This window comes from Schistocerca nitens, chromosome 2 (genome assembly GCF_023898315.1).
Source record: "Schistocerca nitens isolate TAMUIC-IGC-003100 chromosome 2, iqSchNite1.1, whole genome shotgun sequence".
Taxonomy (NCBI): domain Eukaryota; kingdom Metazoa; phylum Arthropoda; class Insecta; order Orthoptera; family Acrididae; genus Schistocerca; species Schistocerca nitens.
In genome coordinates this window covers 596,136,852-596,164,111 of record NC_064615.1, presented here as the reverse complement: position 1 = coordinate 596,164,111, position 27,260 = coordinate 596,136,852, and the positions used below count along the sequence as shown (strand labels likewise).

General features: G+C 40.5%; 1 protein-coding gene across 1 annotated transcript in view; it reads right to left on the bottom strand.

Moving 5' to 3' along the window:
• LOC126236667 (cytoplasmic dynein 2 heavy chain 1) overlaps positions 1 to 27,260 on the bottom strand; it is an 873,274-nt gene that overhangs the window by 114,102 nt on the left and 731,912 nt on the right. Inside the window, exons 59-62 of the mRNA XM_049946146.1 lie at positions 11,674 to 11,832; positions 10,805 to 11,044; positions 10,574 to 10,729; positions 8,733 to 8,852 (exon numbers count right to left, since the gene is read on the bottom strand). Of these exons, the coding sequence (XP_049802103.1) occupies positions 8,733 to 8,852; positions 10,574 to 10,729; positions 10,805 to 11,044; positions 11,674 to 11,832 (675 nt within the window). The remainder of the gene's footprint in view (positions 1 to 8,732; positions 8,853 to 10,573; positions 10,730 to 10,804; positions 11,045 to 11,673; positions 11,833 to 27,260) is intronic.

Below are 27,260 nucleotides of genomic sequence, written 5' to 3'. Positions count from 1 at the left end.
TTGAATTGAATTGAATTGAATTGTTTTACCAGTAGCGGGGCTGGAGTAGATGGTTGTGGGGGGATGCATGGGGTAGGTTTTGCAGCGGGGTCGGTTACAGAGGTAGGAACCGCTGGGTAGAGAAAGGGGTCTGGGAATATTGTAGGGTTTGACAAGCATGTTACGGAGGTTAGGGGGGGTGACGAAAGGCAACTCTGGATGGTGTGGGGAGAATATTGTCAAGGGATGATCTCATTTCAGGGCTTGACTTGAGAAAGTTGTATCCCTGGCAGAGTAATTTGTTGATGTATTTGAGGCCAGGATAATATTGGGTGACAAGGGGGATGCTTCTGTGTGGTCTGGGGGTAGGAACATTGTTGTTGGATGGGGAGGAATGTATTGCTCGGTAGATCTATTTGTGGACAAGGTGTGCAGGATAGTTGCGGGAGAGGAAAGCACTGGTCAGGTTATTGGTGTAATTGTGGAGGGATTCGTCACTGGAGCAGATACGTTTGCCACAAATACCTAGGCTGTAGGGAAGGGAGCGTTTGATGTGGAATGGATGGCAGCTAACAAAGTGAAGGTACTGTCGTTTGTTTGTGGGTTTGATGTGGACAGAAGTGTGGATGTGAGTTGCCCCATGCATCCCCCCACAACCATCTACTCCAGCCCCGCTGCTGGTAAAACATACACAATTCAAGGCAGGGCCACATGTGAAACAACACATGTCATTTATCAGCTGACATGCCTGCACTGCACAACCTTTTACATCGGTATGATGACAACTAAACTGGCTGAGCGCATGAACGGGCACAGACGAACTGTCCGCCTAAGAGATGTCCAATACCCAGTAGTAGAGCATGCCGTCCAGCATAATTCTAGGGACCTAGGAACCTGCTACAACATATGTGCCATTTGGCTTCTCCCACCCAACACCAGTCCCTCGGAACTGCAGAGATGGGAACTTGCACTCCAACACATCCTTCCATCCCGCCATCCCCCTGGACTGAACCTACGTTAACCAACCTCACTCCCATTTACTCTTCCGTCTTCTTCTTTTTCCCTCTCCTCTTTAGCCATTCACGCATCTTTTCATCCTACATAGTTGTGTTTATCTTTATACTATATACCTCTTTATTTCTGTATGCATCCTCTTTGGTTTGAAGCTGGCACAGTACTTAACAGTAGAATATATTTGGCTTCCCTCTGACAACCATGCCTCCATCCTTGCTACCCTCCCTGTTTACCTTTCCCTGTTGCTTCATAACCTGGCATGTGAGTAACTGAATCCACTTTCCCTTCTACTCTTTTTTCCCCTCTCTCCTCCCTGATGAAGGAACAAAGTTCCGAGAGCTAGGAATGTAAATTTTCTGTTCTGGTTTGTGTTATCTATCAGCTGTACTGAGCTGAGGTAAGTACTGGCCAGTGCCTCTATCTCTTTGTTAGAATTTGTTTCACATCTTTATACGAGATTTTCCATTAATCAATTAGTTTTCTCTTACAGAGAAGTATATATTATCTACATTTATCATAAATTAACCTCAACAAGTTTTAGGAAATTAGTAATTTTCTGCTGCAGAATTTTCTATTACTTTAATAAAAATATCATTTGTATATTTGCTTAACTTCTTATAGGGAATTAATACTTTTTCAGCTCAACAGATATAAAAGATAATCAGCAGGCTCAGTTTAAATTTATTTGTGCATTCTGCTGTAATACATTGCAGCATCCAAAAGCAGACTCACAATGAATGCTGTTCTTGAACATGGGATAAGTTGGTTGAATTTTGTAAACTGCTGAAAATCATCCCAACTACTGTTAAATGATTGGCTGATTGGCAGCTGCTGCAGATGAGTGTGTTGGAAAATCTCCAGTACTATCCTCTCCTGGAGATCTCGTTTCCTCTGCAGAAAGTACAGGATCTGTCATTACTCACCCATTTGACTGCAAGTGGTGTTTCGGTGGTAGATCTAGGTGTCCTGTACAGTGTGGACAGGGACCAGGGAGGACTCAGGGTGTTATAATGATCCCCCTAACCTACAAGTTGAGTATATGTCTTTCACTGAAACTGAGACTGAGCCAGTAGGACCCACTTCCCCTGTTTTGGGAAAACCTGTTTTGTCTAGTGTCAAGAAGAGGCAAATGAAAAAGGGTAGGGGTCTATTAATCATCATCAGTTCATATGAATGATGAATGATGGTACCCCTTAGGGAAATGGCAGCAAGGGATAGGAAAGGACACCAGTCGCACTCAGTGTGTACGCATGGGAGCCTCATTAAACATGTTGGTGAGGCTATTCCAGCAACCAGTGAGGGACCAGGATGCAACCAAATGCAGACTGTAGCAAACATTGGAACAAATAATGCCTGTTGTCAGGCTCTGAGCTCATACTTGGATCATTCCAGTGACTGGTAGAGTAGGTTCGGAAAACCAGCCTTGTGCATGGAATTTCAACAAAGCTCACATTATCCCCAGAACTGATTGTGGCAAAATGGTTTTGAGTCAAGTGGAAGGACTGAACCAGAGATGTCAAAAGTTCTGTGACAAACTAGGCTGTGAATTCCTGGTCTTGAACCACAGTGTTGAGAACTGTAGGGTGCCCTAAATGGCTCAGGTTGCACTAAACATCACAGACTGCTAGCCAGGGCACTGACAGTGTGTGGACTGTGGAGTGTACACAGTGTTTTTTTTTTTTTTATATTAGGCAACTCTTCTTCCAATCCAGATAACAACAGTTGTGGGAAACCCAGAAGTATCAGTGTAAGACTCAAAGAAATGCCTCCCACAGGTGAGAGCAATACAATCCTAGTGGTTAACTGCCATAGCATTCGCAACAAAGTGACAGAGTTTGAAGCACTCCGGTGAAACAGTGAAGTTCACATAGTACTAATGACAGCAGTGAGAGTTTTGGGGAAAATTTACTGTTACATTGAAAAGAGAAATTGGAGCTGGATGTGAGATTGTTTGGGCAAGACTCAGTATCAGGTGTGGGCAAAAAGTGATAATTGGATCCTTCTGTAGCTCACCAGATTCATCTCAAGATGTAACATAAAACTTCAGAGAAAACCTCAGTTCACTTGTACGTAAGTTCCCCAATCATATTGCAATCATAGGTGGAGACTTTCATCATCCAACAACTCATTTGAAAAATTACAGTTCTGTTAGTGGTGCGTGTGATAAGACATCCTGTGAAACTTAACTAAATGCCTTCACTGAAAACTACCCAGAACAGATAACTGTGAATGATCTCATGATGGAAATATATTGGATGTAATGGGAACAAATAGATCTGACCTCTTTGTGGATGTCCACATCAAAACAGGTGTCAGTGACCATGATCCAGTTGTGGCAACCATGATTACAAAAACACAAAGAACAACTAAAACAAGAAGAAAGATCTATATGTTCAGTAAACTAGATAAAAAAATCAGTAGTGTCACACCTCAGTTAGGAACTTGAAACTTTCAGCACAGGGCAGGAGCATGTAGAGGATCTCTGACTCTAGTTTAAAAGAATAGTTGACCACACACTGGATAGATATGTACCCAGTAGAACAGTTCATATTGGGAGGAAAGCTCTGTGATTAGTGGTAACTGTACAGAAACTTCAAAAGAAAGAGAGATTACTGCATAATAGGTGTAAAACAAACCATAGGGTTATAGATAAAGAGATGCTGAATGAAACACATTTGGCTGTCAAGAGAGCAATGCATGATGCCTTCAGTGACTACCGTAGCAGAATATTGTCTAGAGATCTTTCATGCAACTCAAAGAAATTCTGGTCATATGTTAAGGCTGTTAGTGGGACCAAAGTTAGTATCTAGTCCCTAGCGAATGAGACAGGAACTGAAATTGGGAGTAGCAAAGCAAAAGCTGAAATGCTTATCCATTTTCAAATGTTCCTTTACAAAGGAAAATCCAGGATAATTGCCCCAGTTTAAGTCTTGTACCACTGAAAAGATTATTGAAATAAGTATTAGTGTCAGTGGTGGTGATGTTGAGAAACAGCTGAAATTGTTGAAACTGAACAAAGCTCCAGGCCCTGATGGAATCCTGTCATATTCTACATTGAACCTTTGGATGAGTTAGCCCCTCTTCTAACTATAATCTATCATAGATCCCTTGAACAGAAAACTGTAGTTGGAAGAAAACACAGATAACACCCGTCTACAAGAGGGACAGTAGAAGTGATCCACAAAACTACTGTCCAATATCTTTGACAGTCATTTGTTGTAGAATATTGAAACATGTTCTGAGCTCAAACATAATGAGGTATCTTGAACAGAATGGCCTCAATACCAATGAGCATGGATTTAAAAAACACTGATCATGTGAAACCTGACTTGCACTTTTCTCATACGACTTACTGAAATCTTTGGATCAAGGCAGACAGGCAGATGCAGTATTTCTTGATTTGTGAAAAGCATTGACTCAGTACCACATCTACAATTTATCAACAAAAGTTTGATCATATGAAGTATCAAGTGAAATTTGTTACTAGACTGAAGTCTTTCTGGTAGGGAGGACACAGCATGTTATCTGGGATGAAGAGACATTGTCAGATGTAGAAGTAGCTTTGGGTGTGACCCAAGGATGTGTGTTGGAACCCTTGCTGCTCATGTTGTACATTAATGACTTGCAGACAATATTATTAGTAATCTCAGACTTTCTGCAGATGATCCAGTTATCTATAATAAAGTATTGTCTGAAAGAAGCTGCATAAATATTCCATCAGATCTTAATAAGATTTCAAATGGGACATATCCTCTGCCATGCAATTTTTGGTGGTTTGCAAAGTATAGATGTAGATGCAGATGTAGATGTAGAACCCTGTCTGATACCTTTTGATACACTGAAGAAATCAGACATGCCAGCACTCGTCTTTACAGCTAGGAGGTGATTACTGTACAGACTTATGATCACTGCTCTCAAGTGTGGTGGGACCTGAACTCTACAAGCACCTGCCACAACTTTTTTCCAGACTACACAGTCAAATGTTTTCCTATTAAAAGAAAAGAAAAAGATCTTCAGAGCTGTATTCCAGCATGAGACCACCGAACCATTCAAATAAGCTCTGTTAGCATTTGGCTGGTAGGTATCACTTTGCTGATACACTTACTGGTTCTGTTTATCTATGCATGTGCTGTTGTCATAGCAGTTTAAGCACATGTTTAGTAGTTAAAAGTTTTATACAAATTGTGTGTTTCCTGATATTCGACCCTAGATAAAAATTTTTCTAAGTAATGACTGAATACCTCCTAGAAAAATTACCTAGGTTCAAATAGTAGAAACAGCTAGAAGTTCAGATGTAAACACACCAGGGTGAAATACAGAAGAAAATGCAGTCAGTGTTGAAGTTGGCGATATGAAGCAGTGTACATAGCAGTGACCAACTCAGTAGAAATATAACGTCAAGTTCTCATGTTATCAAGTGTTACTTACAATCTTTTCAGAATGAGTGACAAAATAGTGGAAGACAGTGTGCTTGATGTTGGTAAAAAGGGAGCAGAAAAAAGTGGGGAAAAGTGCTATTTAAAAATGACCCTTGGGAAGATAGTGGATGTAAATAAGAGATAGATTCAACATTTTATGACAGCACGGGTAACATTAAGGTTATTGATGAGATTTCAAGACCTTCACCTCCTGAGTACTGTGATACTAAGGGTGAAGAAAGTAGTTACGATGCAATGGAAAAGGTTAATACTATACCTGAATTGTATGAAGAAGCTCAGTGTATAGAAGAAAAGTCTGGTGGACAGTTTAAATTTAAAAATGGGCAAAAATAATAGCCACCTCAAAAGTGACATAAAAAGGGACATCAGTAATCTAAACTTGAAAATAGATGAAATAAATAGTAAAATGGCCAAAAATAATAGTAAAATTGACAGTTCAAATACAAAATTGGGCACAAATAGTAAGAACCTTAAAACAGAATTTAATAGTAAGGACTTTAAACAAAGAATTTAACACTGACATTAGTAATTTAAATCCAAATTTGGACAAACAGATAGATTCAGTGAAAGATTGTTTACAGCAAATTAGAAAATGTAAAAGATAGTTTAGAATCAAAATTACATAGTTTTGGTAATGATATTTGCTTCAGCAAAATTAAATTCAAAACCATTGTAATATGCAGATGGAAGTTGACCTTGTTGATTCTTGTCAGGCTACTACAGAAGCGGTCAATAAATTCTGGTCTAATGATGATAATCAACTGTTTTCTGATACAAAACAAAAATACAATATTGATCTTAAGAATGTAGAGATAATTCAGGAAACTGTTAAAGTAAATACTGTTATCTTTGATGACTTTGATGTACAGCATGGGCAAGCAATGAATGCAATTTTTGACAAAGTCGATAATATTGCACTGGAATGTAAAGTTGAGCAAGGCAAGTCATTTGAAATTAATATTGATGTAAAGAAAAATCACTTAATTAAGACTATGTAAATGAAGCTAAGTTGAATGTGTGCAGGCGGTAAATGAAGATGCTGAAAAAGTTAAGGATATTGCTAAAGAGGGATGGAAATCTTGCTTGGTTAAAAATGAGGTAAATTAAAGGCATAAAGTAGGATAATCATTAACAAAGATACTTTGTTAACATGATGGATGGCTATATGGGAATGGCCAAATGCCATTTCTCTTATACACACACTAGTTGGTACCCAATATGTTGCTGCTGCAGAATACATACTTGTGATAATATCATTTGAAATATGAAAGAGTTATCTTATTTAATTAGGAATGATAGAAAGAATGATATTTATTTTGTTGTTGATAATGAATACATTTGTTGAAACTGAATGATATATAAAGGAGAAGTGTAAATGATTTCATTTTATTATGTTGACTTTATTAGTCAAGTGCTTTATGGTTGACAGTATATTTTGTTTCTCCATCTTCAGCAAAACAAATAAATTTCTTTGCTGTCTGACTTGTGAGCACACAATATACAACTGGCTCTGTGAAACACATGGATTTCCTAGTTTTAATCCGCACACCTCAAGTGACTGGCCTTGTGCCTTGTTGATGATCATTGAGAATGGAAGTCAAATAGGGAACGGCATTTGTTTGAAATCAAATGGCATGTCAGTTTGAACATTGGGAATGTATGGAATAACCATTGCTTCTCCTTTTGACATTCCATCCAGAAAAATTGCCTTGGTGACATTCAGCAATAGTTTCTCCACAGCAAGTTTTGTTCCATTACGTAGTCGGGTTGGATTAATGTTTTGCAAGAGAATAACTGGCACACTAAGTTTGAATGAAGATTTGTGCAGTGTCACACCCGCAAGATTCCAATGAATTTAAAAACTCGAGTGGATAATTAACAATTTCACCTGCATTCACAATGCTGTCAATCGATTTGTAGGTAACAGAATTTGCTCTTGAATTGTGTGATTGACTGCACTGACATCAGTGATTTTTGCTCCCAAAATAGCACATTTTCAAAGCCATTTACGATTTTTATAATTGATGACAACTTGAGGAAAAAGTTTCTGAATGAGATGTTTGATGGACAACACAATAAACAAAAGTTCAATGAAAATGAAATACATTTTGTGGTGGCATCAACTGCTACTTTTCCTTCACCAATGTTCAATAGCTGTTTTGAAAATTTAGCTGCCAACAGATTGTGCTGCAGATGTACACTCATAATTGTCTTTAATGTGAATTTTTGCACATCTCCAAAGATGCAATGCTTTGAGGCAAGCATCGAGCTCATTAGCTGGTGTTAATGTAAGTATCACTGGAAATTTTGTCTAAAGTCACCAGATAATAAAATGAGAAATGGGTATTCATTTGATCGTAAATCTTTAAGAGTTCGATCACTTGCTCCAAGTAATTTCTTATAAGCCACGTTGCATCCGCCCCAGACATGACCTTACAAATTTTTTTAACTTTAGCCATGCCAGATCTTTTGAAATGTTACTTGTTGGAGCTTCTGAGAAATGTATATCCAATGGCAATTTGAGCACTGAATGCGCTGCTTGTTCACCATCTAATAATATAGCCACAATATGTGATGAGGCAAGAGGTAAAGCAATTTCGTTTCGAAATCAAATGTGAGTCAATGGCAAGAGTCTGCTTGTGTCTGTATATGTGTGGATGGATATGTGTGTGTGTGCGAGTGTATACCTGTCCCTTTTTCCCCCTAAGGTAAGTCTTTCCGCTCCCAGGATTGGAATGACTCCTTACCCTCTCCCTTAAAACCCACATCCTTTCGTCTTTCCCTCTCCTTCCCCTCTTTCCTGATGAGGCAACAGTTTGTTGCGAAAGCTTGAATTTTTTGTGTTTGTTTGTGTGTCTATCGACCTGCCAGCGCTTTCGTTCGGTAAGTCACATGATATTAATATGAGTTAGTTTCTATATAGAATGACACTTTTCACAAGTGTTGCATTTCAGTATAGATACCATAATGATCAGAGCTCTCACACTGTAAATGTCATATTTAAATGACATAATTTAAAAGAAGAAAAAAAAAGAAGCATGCACATAGTTCTGCATAACACAGATTCAATGAATGACAATTATAGCTAGCACCACTACATGATTTGATGTTGCAACAAAAACTATTGTTTCTACAGTTAGACTTCTGTAAAACCATTTTATGACAGATAAACAAAATCTTTACATTTAAGATCCAATTGCTAACATTTTAAAGGATGTGGCAAAGTAAAGTCAGTTCTAAAGTAAAACACAGTATTTGTAAAACTGAAGGAAATAGTAAAGTTGTTAAAGAAATGCCCACCTTTATTGTGTAAACATCTATTAACTGTTCCTTACTTATCCAATCTGGCAATTCACCACCAATACTACCAGAGTCTGCTCTTATCGCAGACAAATGCTGTCCCAGAAACACACTCCATTCCTGTAACACACAACAAAAAATGTTATTTCTAATATCAAGTTGATATGCTGGTGCTCTGCAAGCAGAAATACACTGACATATTTGCAATTAAGTAATATTTCAGGCCTTGAACAAAAGCAAAGTTGCCCAGCATGCCATAAAACAAGAAAAGGCTAGACAACTGATATAGGTCAATAAATGTTTCAGTGCAAATAAAAATTGTTTGATTTCTGTTCCAGTATTTCAGAGAAATATTTCTAGAAATGATGTAGCTTCTGCAAACAATATACGTACAATGATGTTGCAATCCAGTACTGTATGGAAATAAAAAGTACAAAAATAAAAAGTCAGCAGGGATTGATGAAGCTCCAGTATGTGTACTGAAAGTATGCACTCACAGCACACTAGCTTCCTTATCTAATGTAAAACATGATCTTTCAGATGGGTCAACAGATAATGGTCACTAGACACCCTCCGCTGCACACTCCTGTTTTATTATTAGTTGTGTGCCCATAGCATTTTAATATGGGCATGACCACTAACTAGTTGTTAATCAGGATGAATGACCACTGCCAAACTGTGACCAAGGGCAGAACTGACTACACAGTCACAGAATATGCTTCCCAGCACAGCATGCTTGAGTTCAATGGCTGCTTCATAACCTGTGATATCTAGATCCTTCTCATCAGAGTCAGTATTAATGAACTACCCAGATGGAAGTTATCCCTGCAGCACATCCTTCACTCCCATAATAATCTTTACCTCAATCTCAGCTCCCCCACTGCTTGCCAACCTCTGCCTAACAGTCTCCTCTTTCTCTGTCCTGTCAGACCTTCCCAAGTCACACCTCCACATTTTCATTGTGCACCGCACAAAAAACTCACCAGTTCTGATACCCTTGTACTTGCTGCCTCTCCTTCATGCATTACTATCTCGCAATTCTATTGCCTATGTCTGAGCTACAAGTCACCCCTCCCCAACCCCTCCTCACATTTTCTGCCTCTGTCTTCCTCCATCCATCCCACCACACACTGTCTTATAATATTGCCACTCTGAAGAAATCATGAATCATATATTGCACCCATCTACAGACTACAAACCACAAAAATTAATGTTTGGCACAAGGAGAAGACTGATTGGATGAAGTCTTTTCCAAAATGTAACTGTGATGAATTTCCACTGAAAGAAAAAGTGAGAAGAGCTGTCAACATATGCCTCTGATTTCTCAATGTCCACTAGCCACTCATCAAAACCATGTTTTATAATAACTGTGGATGAAGAGGAAGAAAATTGAAAAATGAATGCAGCATGAATTGAAATACTTATTTAACATGCTCTGTACGATGATTTTTAAAATAAATAAGTAAATAAAATTATATGACTGACAGAATCAAAATCTTTACTAAATCCCACAGTGGTGCATTTACATACAACTTGGACTCATATGAAGATGAAGTGAAAAAGCAGTATCTTCAAGTGCTTTCACAGTTGATAAGCCTGGTCTGAAACTAAAATGAGACACATTAAAAATGTGATTTGCTGATAGGTAATTACAGATTTGGAGGCTTATGCAATGCTCTACTACTTTCAATAGGATCAGTTTTATAGAAATAGAGAGGTATTATTTGGGATTTATTTGTTGCCTTTTTTTATAATTTTTAAGCATGATGGGAAACAGCTCCTAGAAAACATATGAATTATGAGTACACACAATATTATAGTAATGATGTATTTGTACTTACATCATCTGGTATTTCACTGGGAAACAAATTGTGTATTAAATGCAAAGCAAACATCAGTCGATCTGACTTAAAAAGGCTGCGAGAAACTTGTTGATATGTCAGGAGCAGCAGATTCTTCTTCTGGTGTTCTTGTCTCTGATCTATGTCATTTTCTTCCTATAAATTGGAGTTAATAAGCAGTCAATAATTCAACTGGTTGAAAGTAGAAAATAATATTTTAGTGAGAAATACCTTAAGCATGTCTAATGCCTTCTCAAACAGTCTTTTGAATGAAGCCACTGAGAATTTGTACATACTGTTAACTTTTCCAAGACTGTTTATAACAAAGAACAAGTTACTTCCAAATTCAGCATAAGGCTTGTAAACTTCACACTCTTTATTAAGTTCATGCTGTAGTGCACTTGATTCCACCAGAGACTGCCTGACGGCCGCACTGCTGGCTTTTGTTTCATTCAGTGAAGCAAGAAGTTCCTGCAAAATTTAACAACAAAAAGACCTGATGAGCATTCCAAGAAAGTGGACCACATAAAACTGTAAGAAGGAAGAGTAATCATCTTTCATAAAGTAAGCTGAAATGTACAGTGTTTCAACCATAGATTTGTTATGCAATAATGCAGGGAAGAAAAGAAAGACAGCATCTGGCATATGAGGACTTAATGTATTCTTTGATGTGTTTGGTTTTCTGTTATTCGTATAATATTAAATAAGCCTAACTTTGGTAATCACCAAATATGCACTATTGTAATTGTGACAAAGCACAGCATGTTTAAATTGACTGTGTTAAGAGAGACTACTAAGACAGTTAGATACATTTTACATTTGCAAGGCTCATATATGATAGAAATGTATGGTTGATCCATTAATCTACAATGTATTTTTCCTTGAAGATGATTGTAACATTTGAAACTGGTAGAGGATAAACATAAAATAGTACAACTGATGGCACAAATATGCTTTCCCCAAATTACTGGAAAAGTTCTACAGTTTCATTTAGTTTCAGTTTTATCAAAGTAATGTTGTTATCACTTTTGGGTAAAAAGTTAATTCCAACATCCTAATGAATGAGACACTATTACGCTCTTAAATTAGATGTCACACACCTCATTCTGCAGAATGTCTCCTTCAGCACACACAAGTCTTTGCAATAACTCTTCTTGCAACTTCTCCAGTTTCATTTTGAAGTCTTCCTCTTGTCTTAAGAGATCACTACGGCGAGTTTCCAAGTGTGGTTTCTCATGTTGCAGAGCCACAGCAAGAAGCTGTAACATAAAGTTTTCCAAGAGGTGAGAAAAAACACTACCTAAAACCTGACAGTCTAAAATGCAATACACAAATATGTGAATAACATTTATTAGTATTTGATGGAAACATAATCAGATGGAAGCTACAGTTGCAGATTAGATAATAATCTTTATCTATTACCACCTTTCTGAAGAATTCAAAATTTCATGCACATTCTTGGATTCAGTTGATACCAAAAAACAAGATATGTCTAGGTGAAAAGAGACTGTATTCTGTTTGTCGTATAGATTACTGTAATTCCTGTAAGATACAGAATCTTGAAACTTCTTAAAAATTAATATTTACTGCAATTCCTGTAACAGACAGAAATCTTGCAATTTTTTAGAATTAATATTTCACAGTCTGCTTACATGCTATCCTATGTCCTTCCCAACTTCTTCTTCATAGGAAAGAGGACATCAACCTGTGAATTTTTAAGAATATTGCTACCATCGAATTACAAAGTCTATACTGAAATTGGTAGTAAAATTTATCAGTTTGGCCAAATGTTAATGACTATGTGTAACAAAATGGTACTACTAATTTTCTTTATTTGGAAAATGGCCAGCTTGTTGTTGTTGTTGTCAGTGGTGGTGGTGGTGGTGGTGGTGGTGGTGCTGGTGGTGGCATTCAGTTCAAAGACTGGTTTGAAGCTGAAATTGAACCATAGTAATTGAACAGGAGTTGCCACGGCAAATCAACTTGCTCTGCGTGTCACATGGTTAAGGTCTCATCAAATGTAATACTGTTTATGAGGGAAACAGATGAGTGAAAGGGGGGTGAGATGCATAAAATCAGCTCATTTTATCGAATGGTATTTTGTGTGAATGCACTGAGAATTTTACATGTCACCCTTTCAAACATCAATGTCAGTATCTTGATTCAGGGAAAACTGAATACTCCACAGTCAACTGCTATAAGCTACAGTACTAGGTTACTGGTAAGTACCGAAGATTATAAAAGAAAATAAATGGGCTACAAAGTAGAAAATCACATGCCATTCACGCAAAGAGCAAGACATCCAGAATCATCTACTCATTACGGAGTACAGATGCAGCTTGCCCACACTTGCCCACCTCTGACCACGAAACACAACAGAATACATTGGAGGAATACTGAGCTGTCAAGCTGCACAGCAAATGGATTTCTGTGGACTCCTTGTGAAACTATTGCGGTTGTGTTCGACTTGTGTTCGACTTCTGTGACGGACACTTGGGGATGGCTGGCAATTTGCCTTTATACAAACAATCTGTTTCTCGGAATTGTTCATGCCATCATCTACTGCTCTGTGCAGTAAGAGGATCCACACCATACCTAGTATGAAATTCACACAGAACAGTTATTACTGACCTGCACTGCGCAAAATGTAGAACACAAAATGCTTTCTGTTTGTAGTGATTTAAAAATTTAAATGTAAATTCTAGAACTGCTCAGCCTTCTACCGTCTCGAACACACGATATACTAGATACAAGTGTGGGATGGTAAAATCCTACCTACTGCGCATCACATGTTTGTGTGTGCAGGTTTAAAATCAGTCGCTGGAAGATAGTAGACGTGGCGGTCGGGCGGCACCAACAAGTACCTGTCCGGCAATTCACAGAGGTTTTAGTGCGTGTGTAAGGAAGAACTGTGGAGTTTTTATGCTGATCTGAGCTTATTGTGTCATTGTCTATTATTATGTGAAACAAGAACAGTTGAAAAAGTACTCTTGTAGGCTCTTGACTCAGCCTTGGTAGAGGCAAGACATATTTTCTGATTCATTTTAAGAAAATCATGGTAGTTAAGCCCACTTTCTTTTAACTGTAACTCATTTTGTTTCTAATGTTTGACAGTACAAGGTGCTTACAGGAAGTTACATATGTATGTTGAAAGTGTGAATTATATTGTGCATGAATGTCAAATACATCAATAACTGATGAAAATGAAAGTTTGTATGTCGACTCATTTTATAAGTAGAAAGAGGCTTAAAAGTTCCTGTACCTAGCACTATTAGATGGAGAAGAAGTCAAGAGATTTTCCAGCAGCTGGTTATCCAGTGAAGAAGAGTGGCTGCAAACCCCAAGTAAGTCACCTTGTAAAGAAGTGTAATGTGCTTTGGGGCAATAAATCGGTATAACCCACACCCACACTCACACAAATCGTCGGAACGTTAGATGTTGTCCCGACACCATTTTCACTAGAACTGAAGTGGGTGCACGCTGCTGATACCTAGCGGGAACCATGTAAAACTTGAGAGTTTGCTCTTTCCAACAGTGTTTTGTTCATGCACATATCTTAAATAGCATATTAGTTATGATTTTTTAAAATCAGATGATTATTATTGATACACACTGTACGTAAATATGAAGCCATGTGCAGCTGTCAGATCAATAAACATACTGAGAAATAATGAATAAAGCCACGTACAGTTGACAGAACAAAAACGTAATGAGGAATAATGAATGTAATACAAAATCACATTGTCAAATGATGCACATCACCAAGTGTACAATAAGCAACATGATTAGGAATGAAGCAGTCCTGTGACATGACTGTGAAAAAGGTGAAACAAACCCATGTGATAGCTGTGTGGTCAGTAAATCAACATGAAATCTGTTTCCAAAAACTGTATCACTTGTTTATAGTGATCTCATGGGACTTGTTGATGTTGCAAGTGTAGGAGGCAATAGATATTTAATGACTATCATGGATAATAAAAGTACATACATACACTCCTGGAAATTGAAATAAGAACACCGTGAATTCATTGTCCCAGGAAGGGGAAACTTTATTGACACATTCCTGGGGTCAGATACATCACATGATCACACTGACAGAACCACAGGCACATAGACACAGGCAACAGAGCATGCACAATGTCGGCACTAGTACAGTGTATATCCACCTTTCGCAGCAATGCAGGCTGCTATTCTCCCATGGAGACGATCGTAGAGATGCTGGATGTAGTCCTGTGGAACGGCTTGCCATGCCATTTCCACCTGGCGCCTCAGTTGGACCAGCGTTCGTGCTGGACGTGCAGACCACGTGAGACGACGCTTCATCCAGTGCCAAACATGCTCAATGGGGGACAGATCCGGAGATCTTGCTGGCCAGGGTAGTTGACTTACACCTTCTAGAGCACGTTGGGTGGCACGGGATACATGCGGACGTGCATTGTCCTGTTGGAACAGCAAGTTCCCTTGCCGGTCTAGGAATGGTAGAACGATGGGTTCGATGACGGTTTGGATGTACCGTGCACTATTCAGTGTCCCCTCGACGATCACCAGTGGTGTACGGCCAGTGTAGGAGATCGCTCCCCACACCATGATGCCGGGTGTTGCCCCTGTGTGCCTCGGTCGTATGCAGTCCTGATTGTGGCGCTCACCTGCACGGCACCAAACACGCATACGACCATCATTGGCACCAAGGCAGAAGCGACTCTCATCGCTGAAGACGACACGTCTCCATTCGTCCCTCCATTCACGCCTGTCGCGACACCACTGGAGGCGGGCTGCACGATGTTGGGGCGTGAGCGGAAGACGGCCTAACGGTGTGCGGGACCGTAGCCCAGCTTCATGGAGACGGTTGCGAATGGTCCTCGCCGATACCCCAGGAGCAACAGTGTCCCTAATTTGCTGGGAAGTGGCGGTGCGGTCCCCTACGGCACTGCGTAGGATCCTACGGTCTTGGCGTGCATCCGTGCGTCGCTGCGGTCCGGTCCCAGGTTGACGGGCACGTGCACCTTCCGCCGACCACTAGCGACAATATCGATGTACTGTGGAGACCTCACGCCCCACGTGTTGAGCAATTCAGTGGTACGTCCACCCGGCTTCCCGCCTGCCCACTATACGCCCTCGCTCAAAGTCCGTCAACTGCACATACGGTTCACGTCCACGCTGTCGCGGCATGCTACCAGTGTTAAAGACTGCGATGGAGCTCGTATGCCACTGCAAACTGGCTGACACTGACGGCGGCGGTGCACAAATGCTGCGCAGCTAGCGCCATTCGACGGCCAACACCGCGGTTCCTGGTGTGTCCGCTGTGCCGTGCGTGTGATCATTGCTTGTACAGCCCTCTCGCAGTGTCCGGAGCAAGTATGGTGGGTCTGACACACCGGTGTCAATGTGTTCTTTTTTCCATTTCCAGGAGTGTATTCATGCATTTCTTAAAAATACAGGTGAAGCATTTGAAGAATCTAGAAATGAAAGATTCAAACAGAAAAACACACTAGAAAACACCTGCAGAGAATCTGAACACACATCAGCCTAGAATTCTGTTTGCACAAATGGTCACAGTTCTGTGAATCTGAAGAATTTGGCATAGCAATGACATTCACACTGTAGCAAGACGGTGTAGCCAAACAGCTCAGCAGAATGTTAATCGATATGGAAGGTCACAGTTGCTAGGAAGTAATTTACTGAAGAGTTCTTGGATGAGCAGATATACACGGCAGCACACATAATGAAAACAAGAAAAAGAAAGAATATATTGAAATCTACAGTAAACAGTAGTGAAGGTGAAAGGCAAAGTGAAAGAAAAGATTCTAACACTGAAGGTGAATTTTATGGTTTCTCAGATCAGGAGGAAAATTTGGAAGAAACTAAAGGTAATCAGGAACTTGTGGAACATGTTGAAACTTCATGAAGTAGATGGAGGCAAACAAATCACATAACAAATGAAAAAAATGGGTTTAAGGAAATGTTATCCAATGACACTTTGTTTCAAAGAGAAGGCTTATGCTGACAAAGCGCAAATAAACATCATGTGAGGAAGCAACAGTGACGAACTATACATGTATCAGGAAGCAATTAATTCTGATGAGGCAGTAATGAATCAAGAAATTAACTCCTTGAAAAAGCATGGTGCCTAGAAACTGGATGGGGTGCTTAGAAACTGGTTGGATTACTATCTGGTGTAATTCCTATGAAGAACAGATGGGTATTAAAAAAAGACAGTTGGTGAGAAGCAGATTTTTAAAGCTCGTTTAGTTACAAAGGGATTTAGCCAAGTAAAAGGTGTAGACTATAATGAGACTTATGATCCTGTTTCAAATTACATGGTAAGTTTAGTCAGTAAACAGCCATCAAATGAAAGAGAAATGTGAAAGCATGTGCCCTACTGATATCTGAGGGTATGGCAGCATACTGAAGTTAAATGGGGCAAAAATAGGTCTGAGGGATGTGGCTTTGTCATATCATGACACTTCAGCACATTCAGAACAGCCTGCTATGACACATATGTGGAACTTGTGGGTATAACAAAGTTGTATATAGTAACGAAGGAGTACAGACAATGCAAGGTGACCACAGGATGGGACAACAGCCATCTAGTCCATATGGCCATAGTAATTGTACAGATTCATCCATGAATTTGGTTTGAAAGTGGAGTACTGTACGGGGGTAGATCTCTTTTGTGTTGATAGTGCAACAGCATCTATTGTGTTGGCTTTCATTGTCTATAAATTATCAGTGGTCAGGTATATGAACACCATCACCATGCTGAGATACAAAATATAGCAATTGTGGATGAGTCACACTTAATGTGTCACACACTAATGGCTGCTTTTGTATTAGTTGTTACCACGGTGATCTCAATCTGGCATCCTGCATTGTTTATCACCATACGGAAGAAACACACAATGTTTGCTGGGTTGGAGCACCAATGGATTCAGCATATGATCTGGATTTCAATTTACTGAGATAGAGCTTAACAGTAACTGCTACAGCAACGAAATTTTAAAGCATGAATTACCGAATCTCTGTGAGACAATATGATACGCCTTATTTCAGTAGGACAATTCTCAGCCACATGCACTGAGTAATGTGCAATCCATCTTTGAAGATGACAGGTAAAATCACCAGCCTGTGCATTCTCCTCACATTACCATTAAATATGTCTGTAAGATGGCTCTCCAGCAACTACTTTTGATGCATGCATACAAACCACTTGGAGGGGATTTCACAGGAATATATTTCAGTATTCTTTGATTCTATTCCACTACATTTAAAGCCTGATTGCTGCACAAGGGAAATACACACCACAATGAAATCTTTAAGTTATAGATCATGGGAAGGCTCAGAATAATATTAGCAGAAGTGTTTTTTTTTTTCAGATTTTGAATTACATATCCCACCTACAGCAGAACACAATCTTCTTCATGTGTAAATGTAGTGCACTTCTTACTCCTTATTTTTATATGAGCCTATCACCTAGATTAATAATGATTAGCCATGATTAGTAATTTGCAGGCCCATGTTGAAATGTCAGTTGATCTCCTGGGTTATTTTCTAAATATCATGTGGTAATCATGATAGTTGCCTGTGATGATTTCATATACAAGAAATCTATTTTATATCGTTAACAGCCTCCTGACAAAATGGAAGAAGATAAGCACTAAAGGATCAGGGCACCCACTTGCTTTCAGGGTGGAAGAGATGGTATCAGTATTGATCAATAGCACAGATGTGCAGAAAAAAAATAAGTCCCTTAAAGAAAGTGTATCCACACAAGATGTTGCCGACAACTGAAGAAGTGTGAGGATGAGCTCTTCACTGGTAAAAGATTCAATATTATTGTCCCAATTGGATCTCCAAGAGAAAGCTGCTAAGGGGAGGTGAATATGAGAAAAAGGATGAAAAAGCAATGAAAGGAAAACATTAAGCATTCAGAGGTCAGAATATAACATGAAGGCCAGAAAATCACAAAGGGAAATGCAAAGACTGAAACTAGGTGGATCAGTAGTCAGTGAAGTGAAATGGAAAGAAGAGTTATGGGAGAATATGGATTAAACTGTAGGTTTGGGAGAGAAGAAAGATTCAGTTAGCTCTGCAATAAATTTCAGCTAGTAATAGAGAATACACCATACATAAATTGCAAAAAGAGAACATACACTTTGAAAAAGCCAGGAGATGCAATAAAATACCCAATGGACTCCATCATGGTGAGATACAGGATACATAATTAGATACTGGATCATAAGGCATACTCAGGAGGATTTGTAATCTCAGATAATAATTTAGTAATTATGAAGATTAGGCTGAAGTTTGAGAGGATTATTAGGCAGAATAAATGTGTAAGGAAATGGGATACCGATGTACTGAGGAATAATGCTTGTTCAAAGTTATGTGATTTGCTTTAAGAGGGGTCAGGGCACTAGAGAAGCAATTACAAAGCTATGCTTGATAATGGAAGCTAGAATTAAGAAAGATCATAACGCTTTTGTAGGATTTGCATTCTAAAATAAGCATTCAACAGGGTAAAGTGGCGCAACATGTTGGAAATCCTCACAAACTAGATATATAGTACAGGGATAGATGAAAACATATATCGTGCAAAAGAGTCAAAAGGGGAAAGGGTGACCAAGGGAGAGAGCCCAGACTAAAAACATGCATAAGACAGAGATGAAATCTTTCTTCTCTACCATTTCAACTCTATACGAAGAAGCAATGAAGGAAATAAAAGAAAGTGAGGTTAAAATACAGCGTAAAGGATATTAACAATCATATGTACTGATGACACTGCTGTCCCCTCAGAAAGTGAGAAAAATTTACAGGACTTCATGAACAATATGAACAGTCTACTGGGAATACAACATGCTCTAAAATTAAACCAAAGAAGGACAAAAACATTGAGAAGCAGCAGAAATTAAATTAATGACAATTTTAACATCAACATAAGGGTCCAGACAACAGACAATGCAAAGGAACTCTGCTACCTCGGAAAAAGTATACACCTTAATTAAAAAATGAAGTTCTAAGAAAGTACTACTGGAGCGCATAATTGTATGGAAGTGATTACTGTGGGAAAACTGTAATGGTAGAGAACAAAGCATTCATAAATGGTGTTACCACAAAATAAAGAAATAGTAAGTTCTACAGAGGATTGGAGAAGGAGAGAATATGTGGAAAACACAAACAAGAATTAGAAACAGGATGACAGAAAGAGTTTTGAGATGTCAGGGAATAGCTTCCACAGGACAAAAGTTGTTGGGGGAAACTGATATTACAATATATGCAACAAAGAACTGGGGGCATTGGGTGCAAGCTCTGTTCTGAGTTGAAGAGAGACACACAGAAGAGGAAATCACGGGTGGGTGCATCAATCTAGAAAACTCATGGAAAATAGGCTGCAGATATAGCTGTAGACAGAGGCATGAACCAAAATCACAATTAGTAACCAAGGGAGAGTAGCATAAGTCAAACCAAGAAGAAATATATACACTCCTGGAAATTGAAATAAGAACACCGTGAATTCATTGTCCCAGGAAGGGGAAACTTTATTGACACATTCCTGGGGTCAGATACATCACATGATCACACTGACAGAACCACAGGCACATAGACACAGGCAACAGAGCATGCACAATGTCGGCACTAGTACAGTGTATATCCACCTTTCGCAGCAATGCAGGCTGCTACTCTCCCATGGAGACGATCGTAGAGATGCTGGATGTAGTCCTGTGGAACGGCTTGCCATGCCATTTCCACCTGGCGCCTCAGTTGGACCAGCGTTCGTGCTGGATGTGCAGACCGCGTGAGACGACGCTTCATCCAGTCCCAAACATGCTCAATGGGGGACAGATCCGGAGATCTTGCTGGCCAGGGTAGTTGACTTACACCTTCTAGAGCACGTTGGGTGGCACGGGATACATGCGGACGTGCATTGTCCTGTTGGAACAACAAGTTCCCTTGCCGGTCTAGGAATGGTAGAACGATGGGTTCGATGACGGTTTGGATGTACCGTGCACTATTCAGTGTCCCCTCGACGATCACCAGTGGTGTACGGCCAGTGTAGGAGATCGCTCCCCACACCATGATGCCGGGTGTTGGCCCTGTGTGCCTCGGTCGTATGCAGTCCTGATTGTGGCACTCACCTGCACGGCGCCAAACACGCATACGACCATCATTGGCACCAAGGCAGAAGCGACTCTCATCGCTGAAGACGACACGTCTCCATTCGTCCCTCCATTCACGCCTGTCGCGACACCACTGGAGGCGGGCTGCACGATGTTGGGGCATGAGCGGAAGATGGCCTAACGGTGTGCGGGACCGTAGCCCAGCTTCATGGAGACGGTTGCGAATGGTCCTCGCCAATACCCCAGGAGCAACAGTGTCCCTAATTTGCTGGGAAGTGGCGGTGCGGTCCCCTACGGCACTGCGTAGGATCCTACGGTCTTGGCGTGCATCCGTGCGTCGCTGCGGTCCGGTCCCAAGTCGACGGGCACGTGCACCTTCCGCCGACCACTGGCGACAACATCGATGTACTGTGGAGACCTCACGCCCCACGTGTTGAGCAATTCGGCGGTACGTCCACCCGGCCTCCCGCATGCCCACTATACGCCCTCGCTCAAAGTCCGTCAACTGCACATACGGTTCACGTCCACGCTGTCGCGGCATGCTACCAGTGTTAAAGACTGCGATGGAGCTCCGTATGCCACGGCAAACTGGCTGACACTGACGGCGGCGGTGCACAAATGCTGCGCAGCTAGCGCCATTCGACGGCCAACACCGTGGTTCCTGGTGTGTCCGCTGTGCCGTGCGTGTGATCATTGCTTGTACAGCCCTCTCGCAGTGTCCGGAGCAAGTATGGTGGGTCTGACACACTGGTGTCAATGTGTTCTTTTTTCCATTTCCAGGAGTGTATTTATGCATTTCTTAAAAATACAGGTGAAGCATTTGAAGAATCAAGAAATGAAAGATTCAAACAGAAAAACACACCAGAAAACACCTGCAGAGAATCTGAACACACATCAGCCTAGAATTCTGTTTGCACAAATGGTCACAGTTCTGTGAATCTGAAGAATTTGGCATAGCAATGACATTCACACTGTAGCAAGACGGTGTAGCCAAACAGCTCAGCAGAATGTTAATCGATATGGAAGGTCACAGTTGCTAGGAAGTAATTTACTGAAGAGTTCTTGGATGAGCAGATATACACGGCAGCACACATAATGAAAACAAGAAAAAGAAAGAATATATTGAAATCTACAGTAAACAGTAGTGAAGATGAAAGGCAAAGTGAAAGAAAAGATTCCAACACTGAAGGTGAATTTTATGGTTTCTCAGATCAGGAGGAAAATTTGGAAGAAACTAAAGGTAATCAGGAACTTGTGGAACATGTTGAAACTTCATGAAGTAGATGGAGGCAAACAAATCACATAACAAATGAAAAAATGGGTTTAAGGAAATGTTATCCAATGACACTTTGTTTCAAAGAGAATGCTTATGCTGACAAAGCGCAAATAAACATCATGTGAGGAAGCAACAGTGACGAACTATACATGTATCAGGAAGCAATTAATTCTGATGAGGCAGTAATGAATCAAGAAATTAACTCCTTGAAAAAGCATGGTGCCTAGAAACTGGATGGGGTGCTTAGAAACTGGTTGGATTACTATCTGGTGTAATTCCTATGAAGAACAGATGGGTATTAAAAAAAGACAGTTGGTGAGAAGCAGATTTTTAAAGCTCGTTTAGTTACAAAGGGATTTAGCCAAGTAAAAGGTGTAGACTATAATGAGACTTATGATCCTGTTTCAAATTACATGGTAAGTTTAGTCAGTAAACAGCCATCAAATGAAAGAGAAATGTGAAAGCATGTGCCCTACTGATATCTGAGGGTATGGCAGCATACTGAAGTTAAATGGGGCAAAAATAGGTCTGAGGGATGTGGCTTTGTCATATCATGACACTTCAGCACATTCAGAACAGCCTGCTATGACACATATGTGGAACTTGTGGGTATAACAAAGTTGTATATAGTAACGAAGGAGTACAGACAATGCAAGGTGACCACAGGATGGGACAACAGCCATCTAGTCCATATGGCCATAGTAATTGTACAGATTCATCCATGAATTTGGTTTGAAAGTGGAGTACTGTACGGGGGTAGATCTCTTTTGTGTTGATAGTGCAACAGCATCTATTGTGTTGGCTTTCATTGTCTATAAATTATCAGTGGTCAGGTATATGAACACCATCACCATGCTGAGATACAAAATATAGCAATTGTGGATGAGTCACACTTAATGTGTCACACACTAATGGCTGCTTTTGTATTAGTTGTTACCACGGTGATCTCAATCTGGCATCCTGCATTGTTTATCACCATACGGAAGAAACACACAATGTTTGCTGGGTTGGAGCACCAATGGATTCAGCATATGATCTGGATTTCAATTTACTGAGATAGAGCTTAACAGTAACTGCTACAGCAACGAAATTTTAAAGCATGAATTACCGAATCTCTGTGAGACAATATGATACGCCTTATTTCAGTAGGACAATTCTCAGCCACATGCACTGAGTAATGTGCAATCCATCTTTGAAGATGACAGGTAAAATCACCAGCCTGTGCATTCACCTCACATTACCATTAAATATGTCTGTAAGATGGCTCTCCAGCAACTACTTTTGATGCACGCATACAAACCACTTGGAGGGGATTTCACAGGAATATATTTCAGTATTCTTTGATTCTATTCCACTACATTTAAAGCCTGATTGCTGCACAAGGGAAATACACACCACAATGAAATCTTTAAGTTATAGATCATGGGAAGGCTCAGAATAATATTAGCAGAAGTGTTTTTTTTTTCAGATTTTGAATTACATATCCCACCTACAGCAGAACACAATCTTCTTCATGTGTAAATGTAGTGCACTTCTTACTCCTTATTTTTATATGAGCCTATCACCTAGATTAATAATGATTAGCCATGATTAGTAATTTGCAGGCCCATGTTGAAATGTCAGTTGATCTCCTGGGTTATTTTCTAAATATCATGTGGTAATCATGATAGTTGCCTGTGATGATTTCATATACAAGAAATCTATTTTATATCGTTAACAGCCTCCTGACAAAATGGAAGAAGATAAGCACTAAAGGATCAGGGCACCCACTTGCTTTCAGGGTGGAAGAGATGGTATCAGTATTGATCAATAGCACAGATGTGCAGAAAAAAAATAAGTCCCTTAAAGAAAGTGTATCCACACAAGATGTTGCCGACAACTGAAGAAGTGTGAGGATGAGCTCTTCACTGGTAAAAGATTCAATATTATTGTCCCAATTGGATCTCCAAGAGAAAGCTGCTAAGGGGAGGTGAATATGAGAAAAAGGATGAAAAAGCAATGAAAGGAAAACATTAAGCATTCAGAGGTCAGAATATAACATGAAGGCCAGAAAATCACAAAGGGAAATGCAAAGACTGAAACTAGGTGGATCAGTAGTCAGTGAAGTGAAATGGAAAGAAGAGTTATGGGAGAATATGGATTAAACTGTAGGTTTGGGAGAGAAGAAAGATTCAGTTAGCTCTGCAATAAATTTCAGCTAGTAATAGAGAATACACCATACATAAATTGCAAAAAGAGAACATACACTTTGAAAAAGCCAGGAGATGCAATAAAATACCCAATGGACTCCATCATGGTGAGATACAGGATACATAATTAGATACTGGATCATAAGGCATACTCAGGAGGATTTGTAATCTCAGATAATAATTTAGTAATTATGAAGATTAGGCTGAAGTTTGAGAGGATTATTAGGCAGAATAAATGTGTAAGGAAATGGGATACCGATGTACTGAGGAATAATGCTTGTTCAAAGTTATGTGATTTGCTTTAAGAGGGGTCAGGGCACTAGAGAAGCAATTACAAAGCTATGCTTGATAATGGAAGCTAGAATTAAGAAAGATCATAACGCTTTTGTAGGATTTGCATTCTAAAATAAGCATTCAACAGGGTAAAGTGGCGCAACATGTTGGAAATCCTCACAAACTAGATATATAGTACAGGGATAGATGAAAACATATATCGTGCAAAAGAGTCAAAAGGGGAAAGGGTGACCAAGGGAGAGAGCCCAGACTAAAAACATGCATAAGACAGAGATGAAATCTTTCTTCTCTACCATTTCAACTCTATACGAAGAAGCAATGAAGGAAATAAAAGAAAGTGAGGTTAAAATACAGCGTAAAGGATATTAACAATCATATGTACTGATGACACTGCTGTCCCCTCAGAAAGTGAGAAAAATTTACAGGACTTCATGAACAATATGAACAGTCTACTGGGAATACAACATGCTCTAAAATTAAACCAAAGAAGGACAAAAACATTGAGAAGCAGCAGAAATTAAATTAATGACAATTTTAACATCAACATAAGGGTCCAGACAACAGACAATGCAAAGGAACTCTGCTACCTCGGAAAAAGTATACACCTTAATTAAAAAATGAAGTTCTAAGAAAGTACTACTGGAGCGCATAATTGTATGGAAGTGATTACTGTGGGAAAACTGTAATGGTAGAGAACAAAGCATTCATAAATGGTGTTACCACAAAATAAAGAAATAGTAAGTTCTACAGAGGATTGGAGAAGGAGAGAATATGTGGAAAACACAAACAAGAATTAGAAACAGGATGACAGAAAGAGTTTTGAGATGTCAGGGAATAGCTTCCACAGGACAAAAGTTGTTGGGGGAAACTGATATTACAATATATGCAACAAAGAACTGGGGGCATTGGGTGCAAGCTCTGTTCTGAGTTGAAGAGAGACACACAGAAGAGGAAATCACGGGTGGGTGCATCAATCTAGAAAACTCATGGAAAATAGGCTGCAGATATAGCTGTAGACAGAGGCATGAACCAAAATCACAATTAGTAACCAAGGGAGAGTAGCATAAGTCAAACCAAGAAGAAATATATACACTCCTGGAAATTGAAATAAGAACACCGTGAATTCATTGTCCCAGGAAGGGGAAACTTTATTGACACATTCCTGGGGTCAGATACATCACATGATCACACTGACAGAACCACAGGCACATAGACACAGGCAACAGAGCATGCACAATGTCGGCACTAGTACAGTGTATATCCACCTTTCGCAGCAATGCAGGCTGCTATTCTCCCATGGAGACGATCGTAGAGATGCTGGATGTAGTCCTGTGGAACGGCTTGCCATGCCATTTCCACCTGGCGCCTCAGTTGGACCAGCGTTCGTGCTGGATGTGCAGACCGCGTGAGACGACGCTTCATCCAGTCCCAAACATGCTCAATGGGGGACAGATCCGGAGATCTTGCTGGCCAGGGTAGTTGACTTACACCTTCTAGAGCACGTTGGGTGGCACGGGATACATGCGGACGTGCATTGTCCTGTTGGAACAACAAGTTCCCTTGCCGGTCTAGGAATGGTAGAACGATGGGTTCGATGACGGTTTGGATGTACCGTGCACTATTCAGTGTCCCCTCGACGATCACCAGTGGTGTACGGCCAGTGTAGGAGATCGCTCCCCACACCATGATGCCGGGTGTTGGCCCTGTGTGCCTCGGTCGTATGCAGTCCTGATTGTGGCACTCACCTGCACGGCGCCAAACACGCATACGACCATCATTGGCACCAAGGCAGAAGCGACTCTCATCGCTGAAGACGACACGTCTCCATTCGTCCCTCCATTCACGCCTGTCGCGACACCACTGGAGGCGGGCTGCACGATGTTGGGGCATGAGCGGAAGATGGCCTAACGGTGTGCGGGACCGTAGCCCAGCTTCATGGAGACGGTTGCGAATGGTCCTCGCCAATACCCCAGGAGCAACAGTGTCCCTAATTTGCTGGGAAGTGGCGGTGCGGTCCCCTACGGCACTGCGTAGGATCCTACGGTCTTGGCGTGCATCCGTGCGTCGCTGCGGTCCGGTCCCAGGTCGACGGGCACGTGCACCTTCCGCCGACCACTGGCGACAACATCGATGTACTGTGGAGACCTCACGCCCCACGTGTTGAGCAATTCAGCGGTACGTCCACCCGGCCTCCCGCATGCCCACTATACGCCCTCGCTCAAAGTCCGTCAACTGCACATACCGTTCACGTCCACGCTGTCGCGGCATGCTACCAGTGTTAAAGACTGCGATGGAGCTCCGTATGCCACGGCAAACTGGCTGACACTGACGGCGGCGGTGCACAAATGCTGCGCAGCTAGCGCCATTCGACGGCCAACACCGTGGTTCCTGGTGTGTCCGCTGTGCCGTGCGTGTGATCATTGCTTGTACAGCCCTCTTGCAGTGTCCGGAGCAAGTATGGTGGGTCTGACACACCGGTGTCAATGTGTTCTTTTTTCCATTTCCAGGAGTGTATTTGTCCACATCTCTCCGTGATGATGTATGCAGAAATAATTCATGGAGATTGTAAACAGAAGACATTAGTGAAGCTATCAGTACCATAATTTTTTTTGTAGATGACGGTAGCCTCTCAGACAATGAGCCAGGAAAAATTGATGATACTGTAACAATGATAACAATATAAGATGAGCTATGGACAAAGGGGGGATCAATGCTGGAAGAAAAAAGAACTGAAGTGAAAGCAAGCTGTGTGCATGGGTAAAGGAAATGTTAATGAGAAATAAAATGCAAAAGTCACAAAAATACGGAATAAA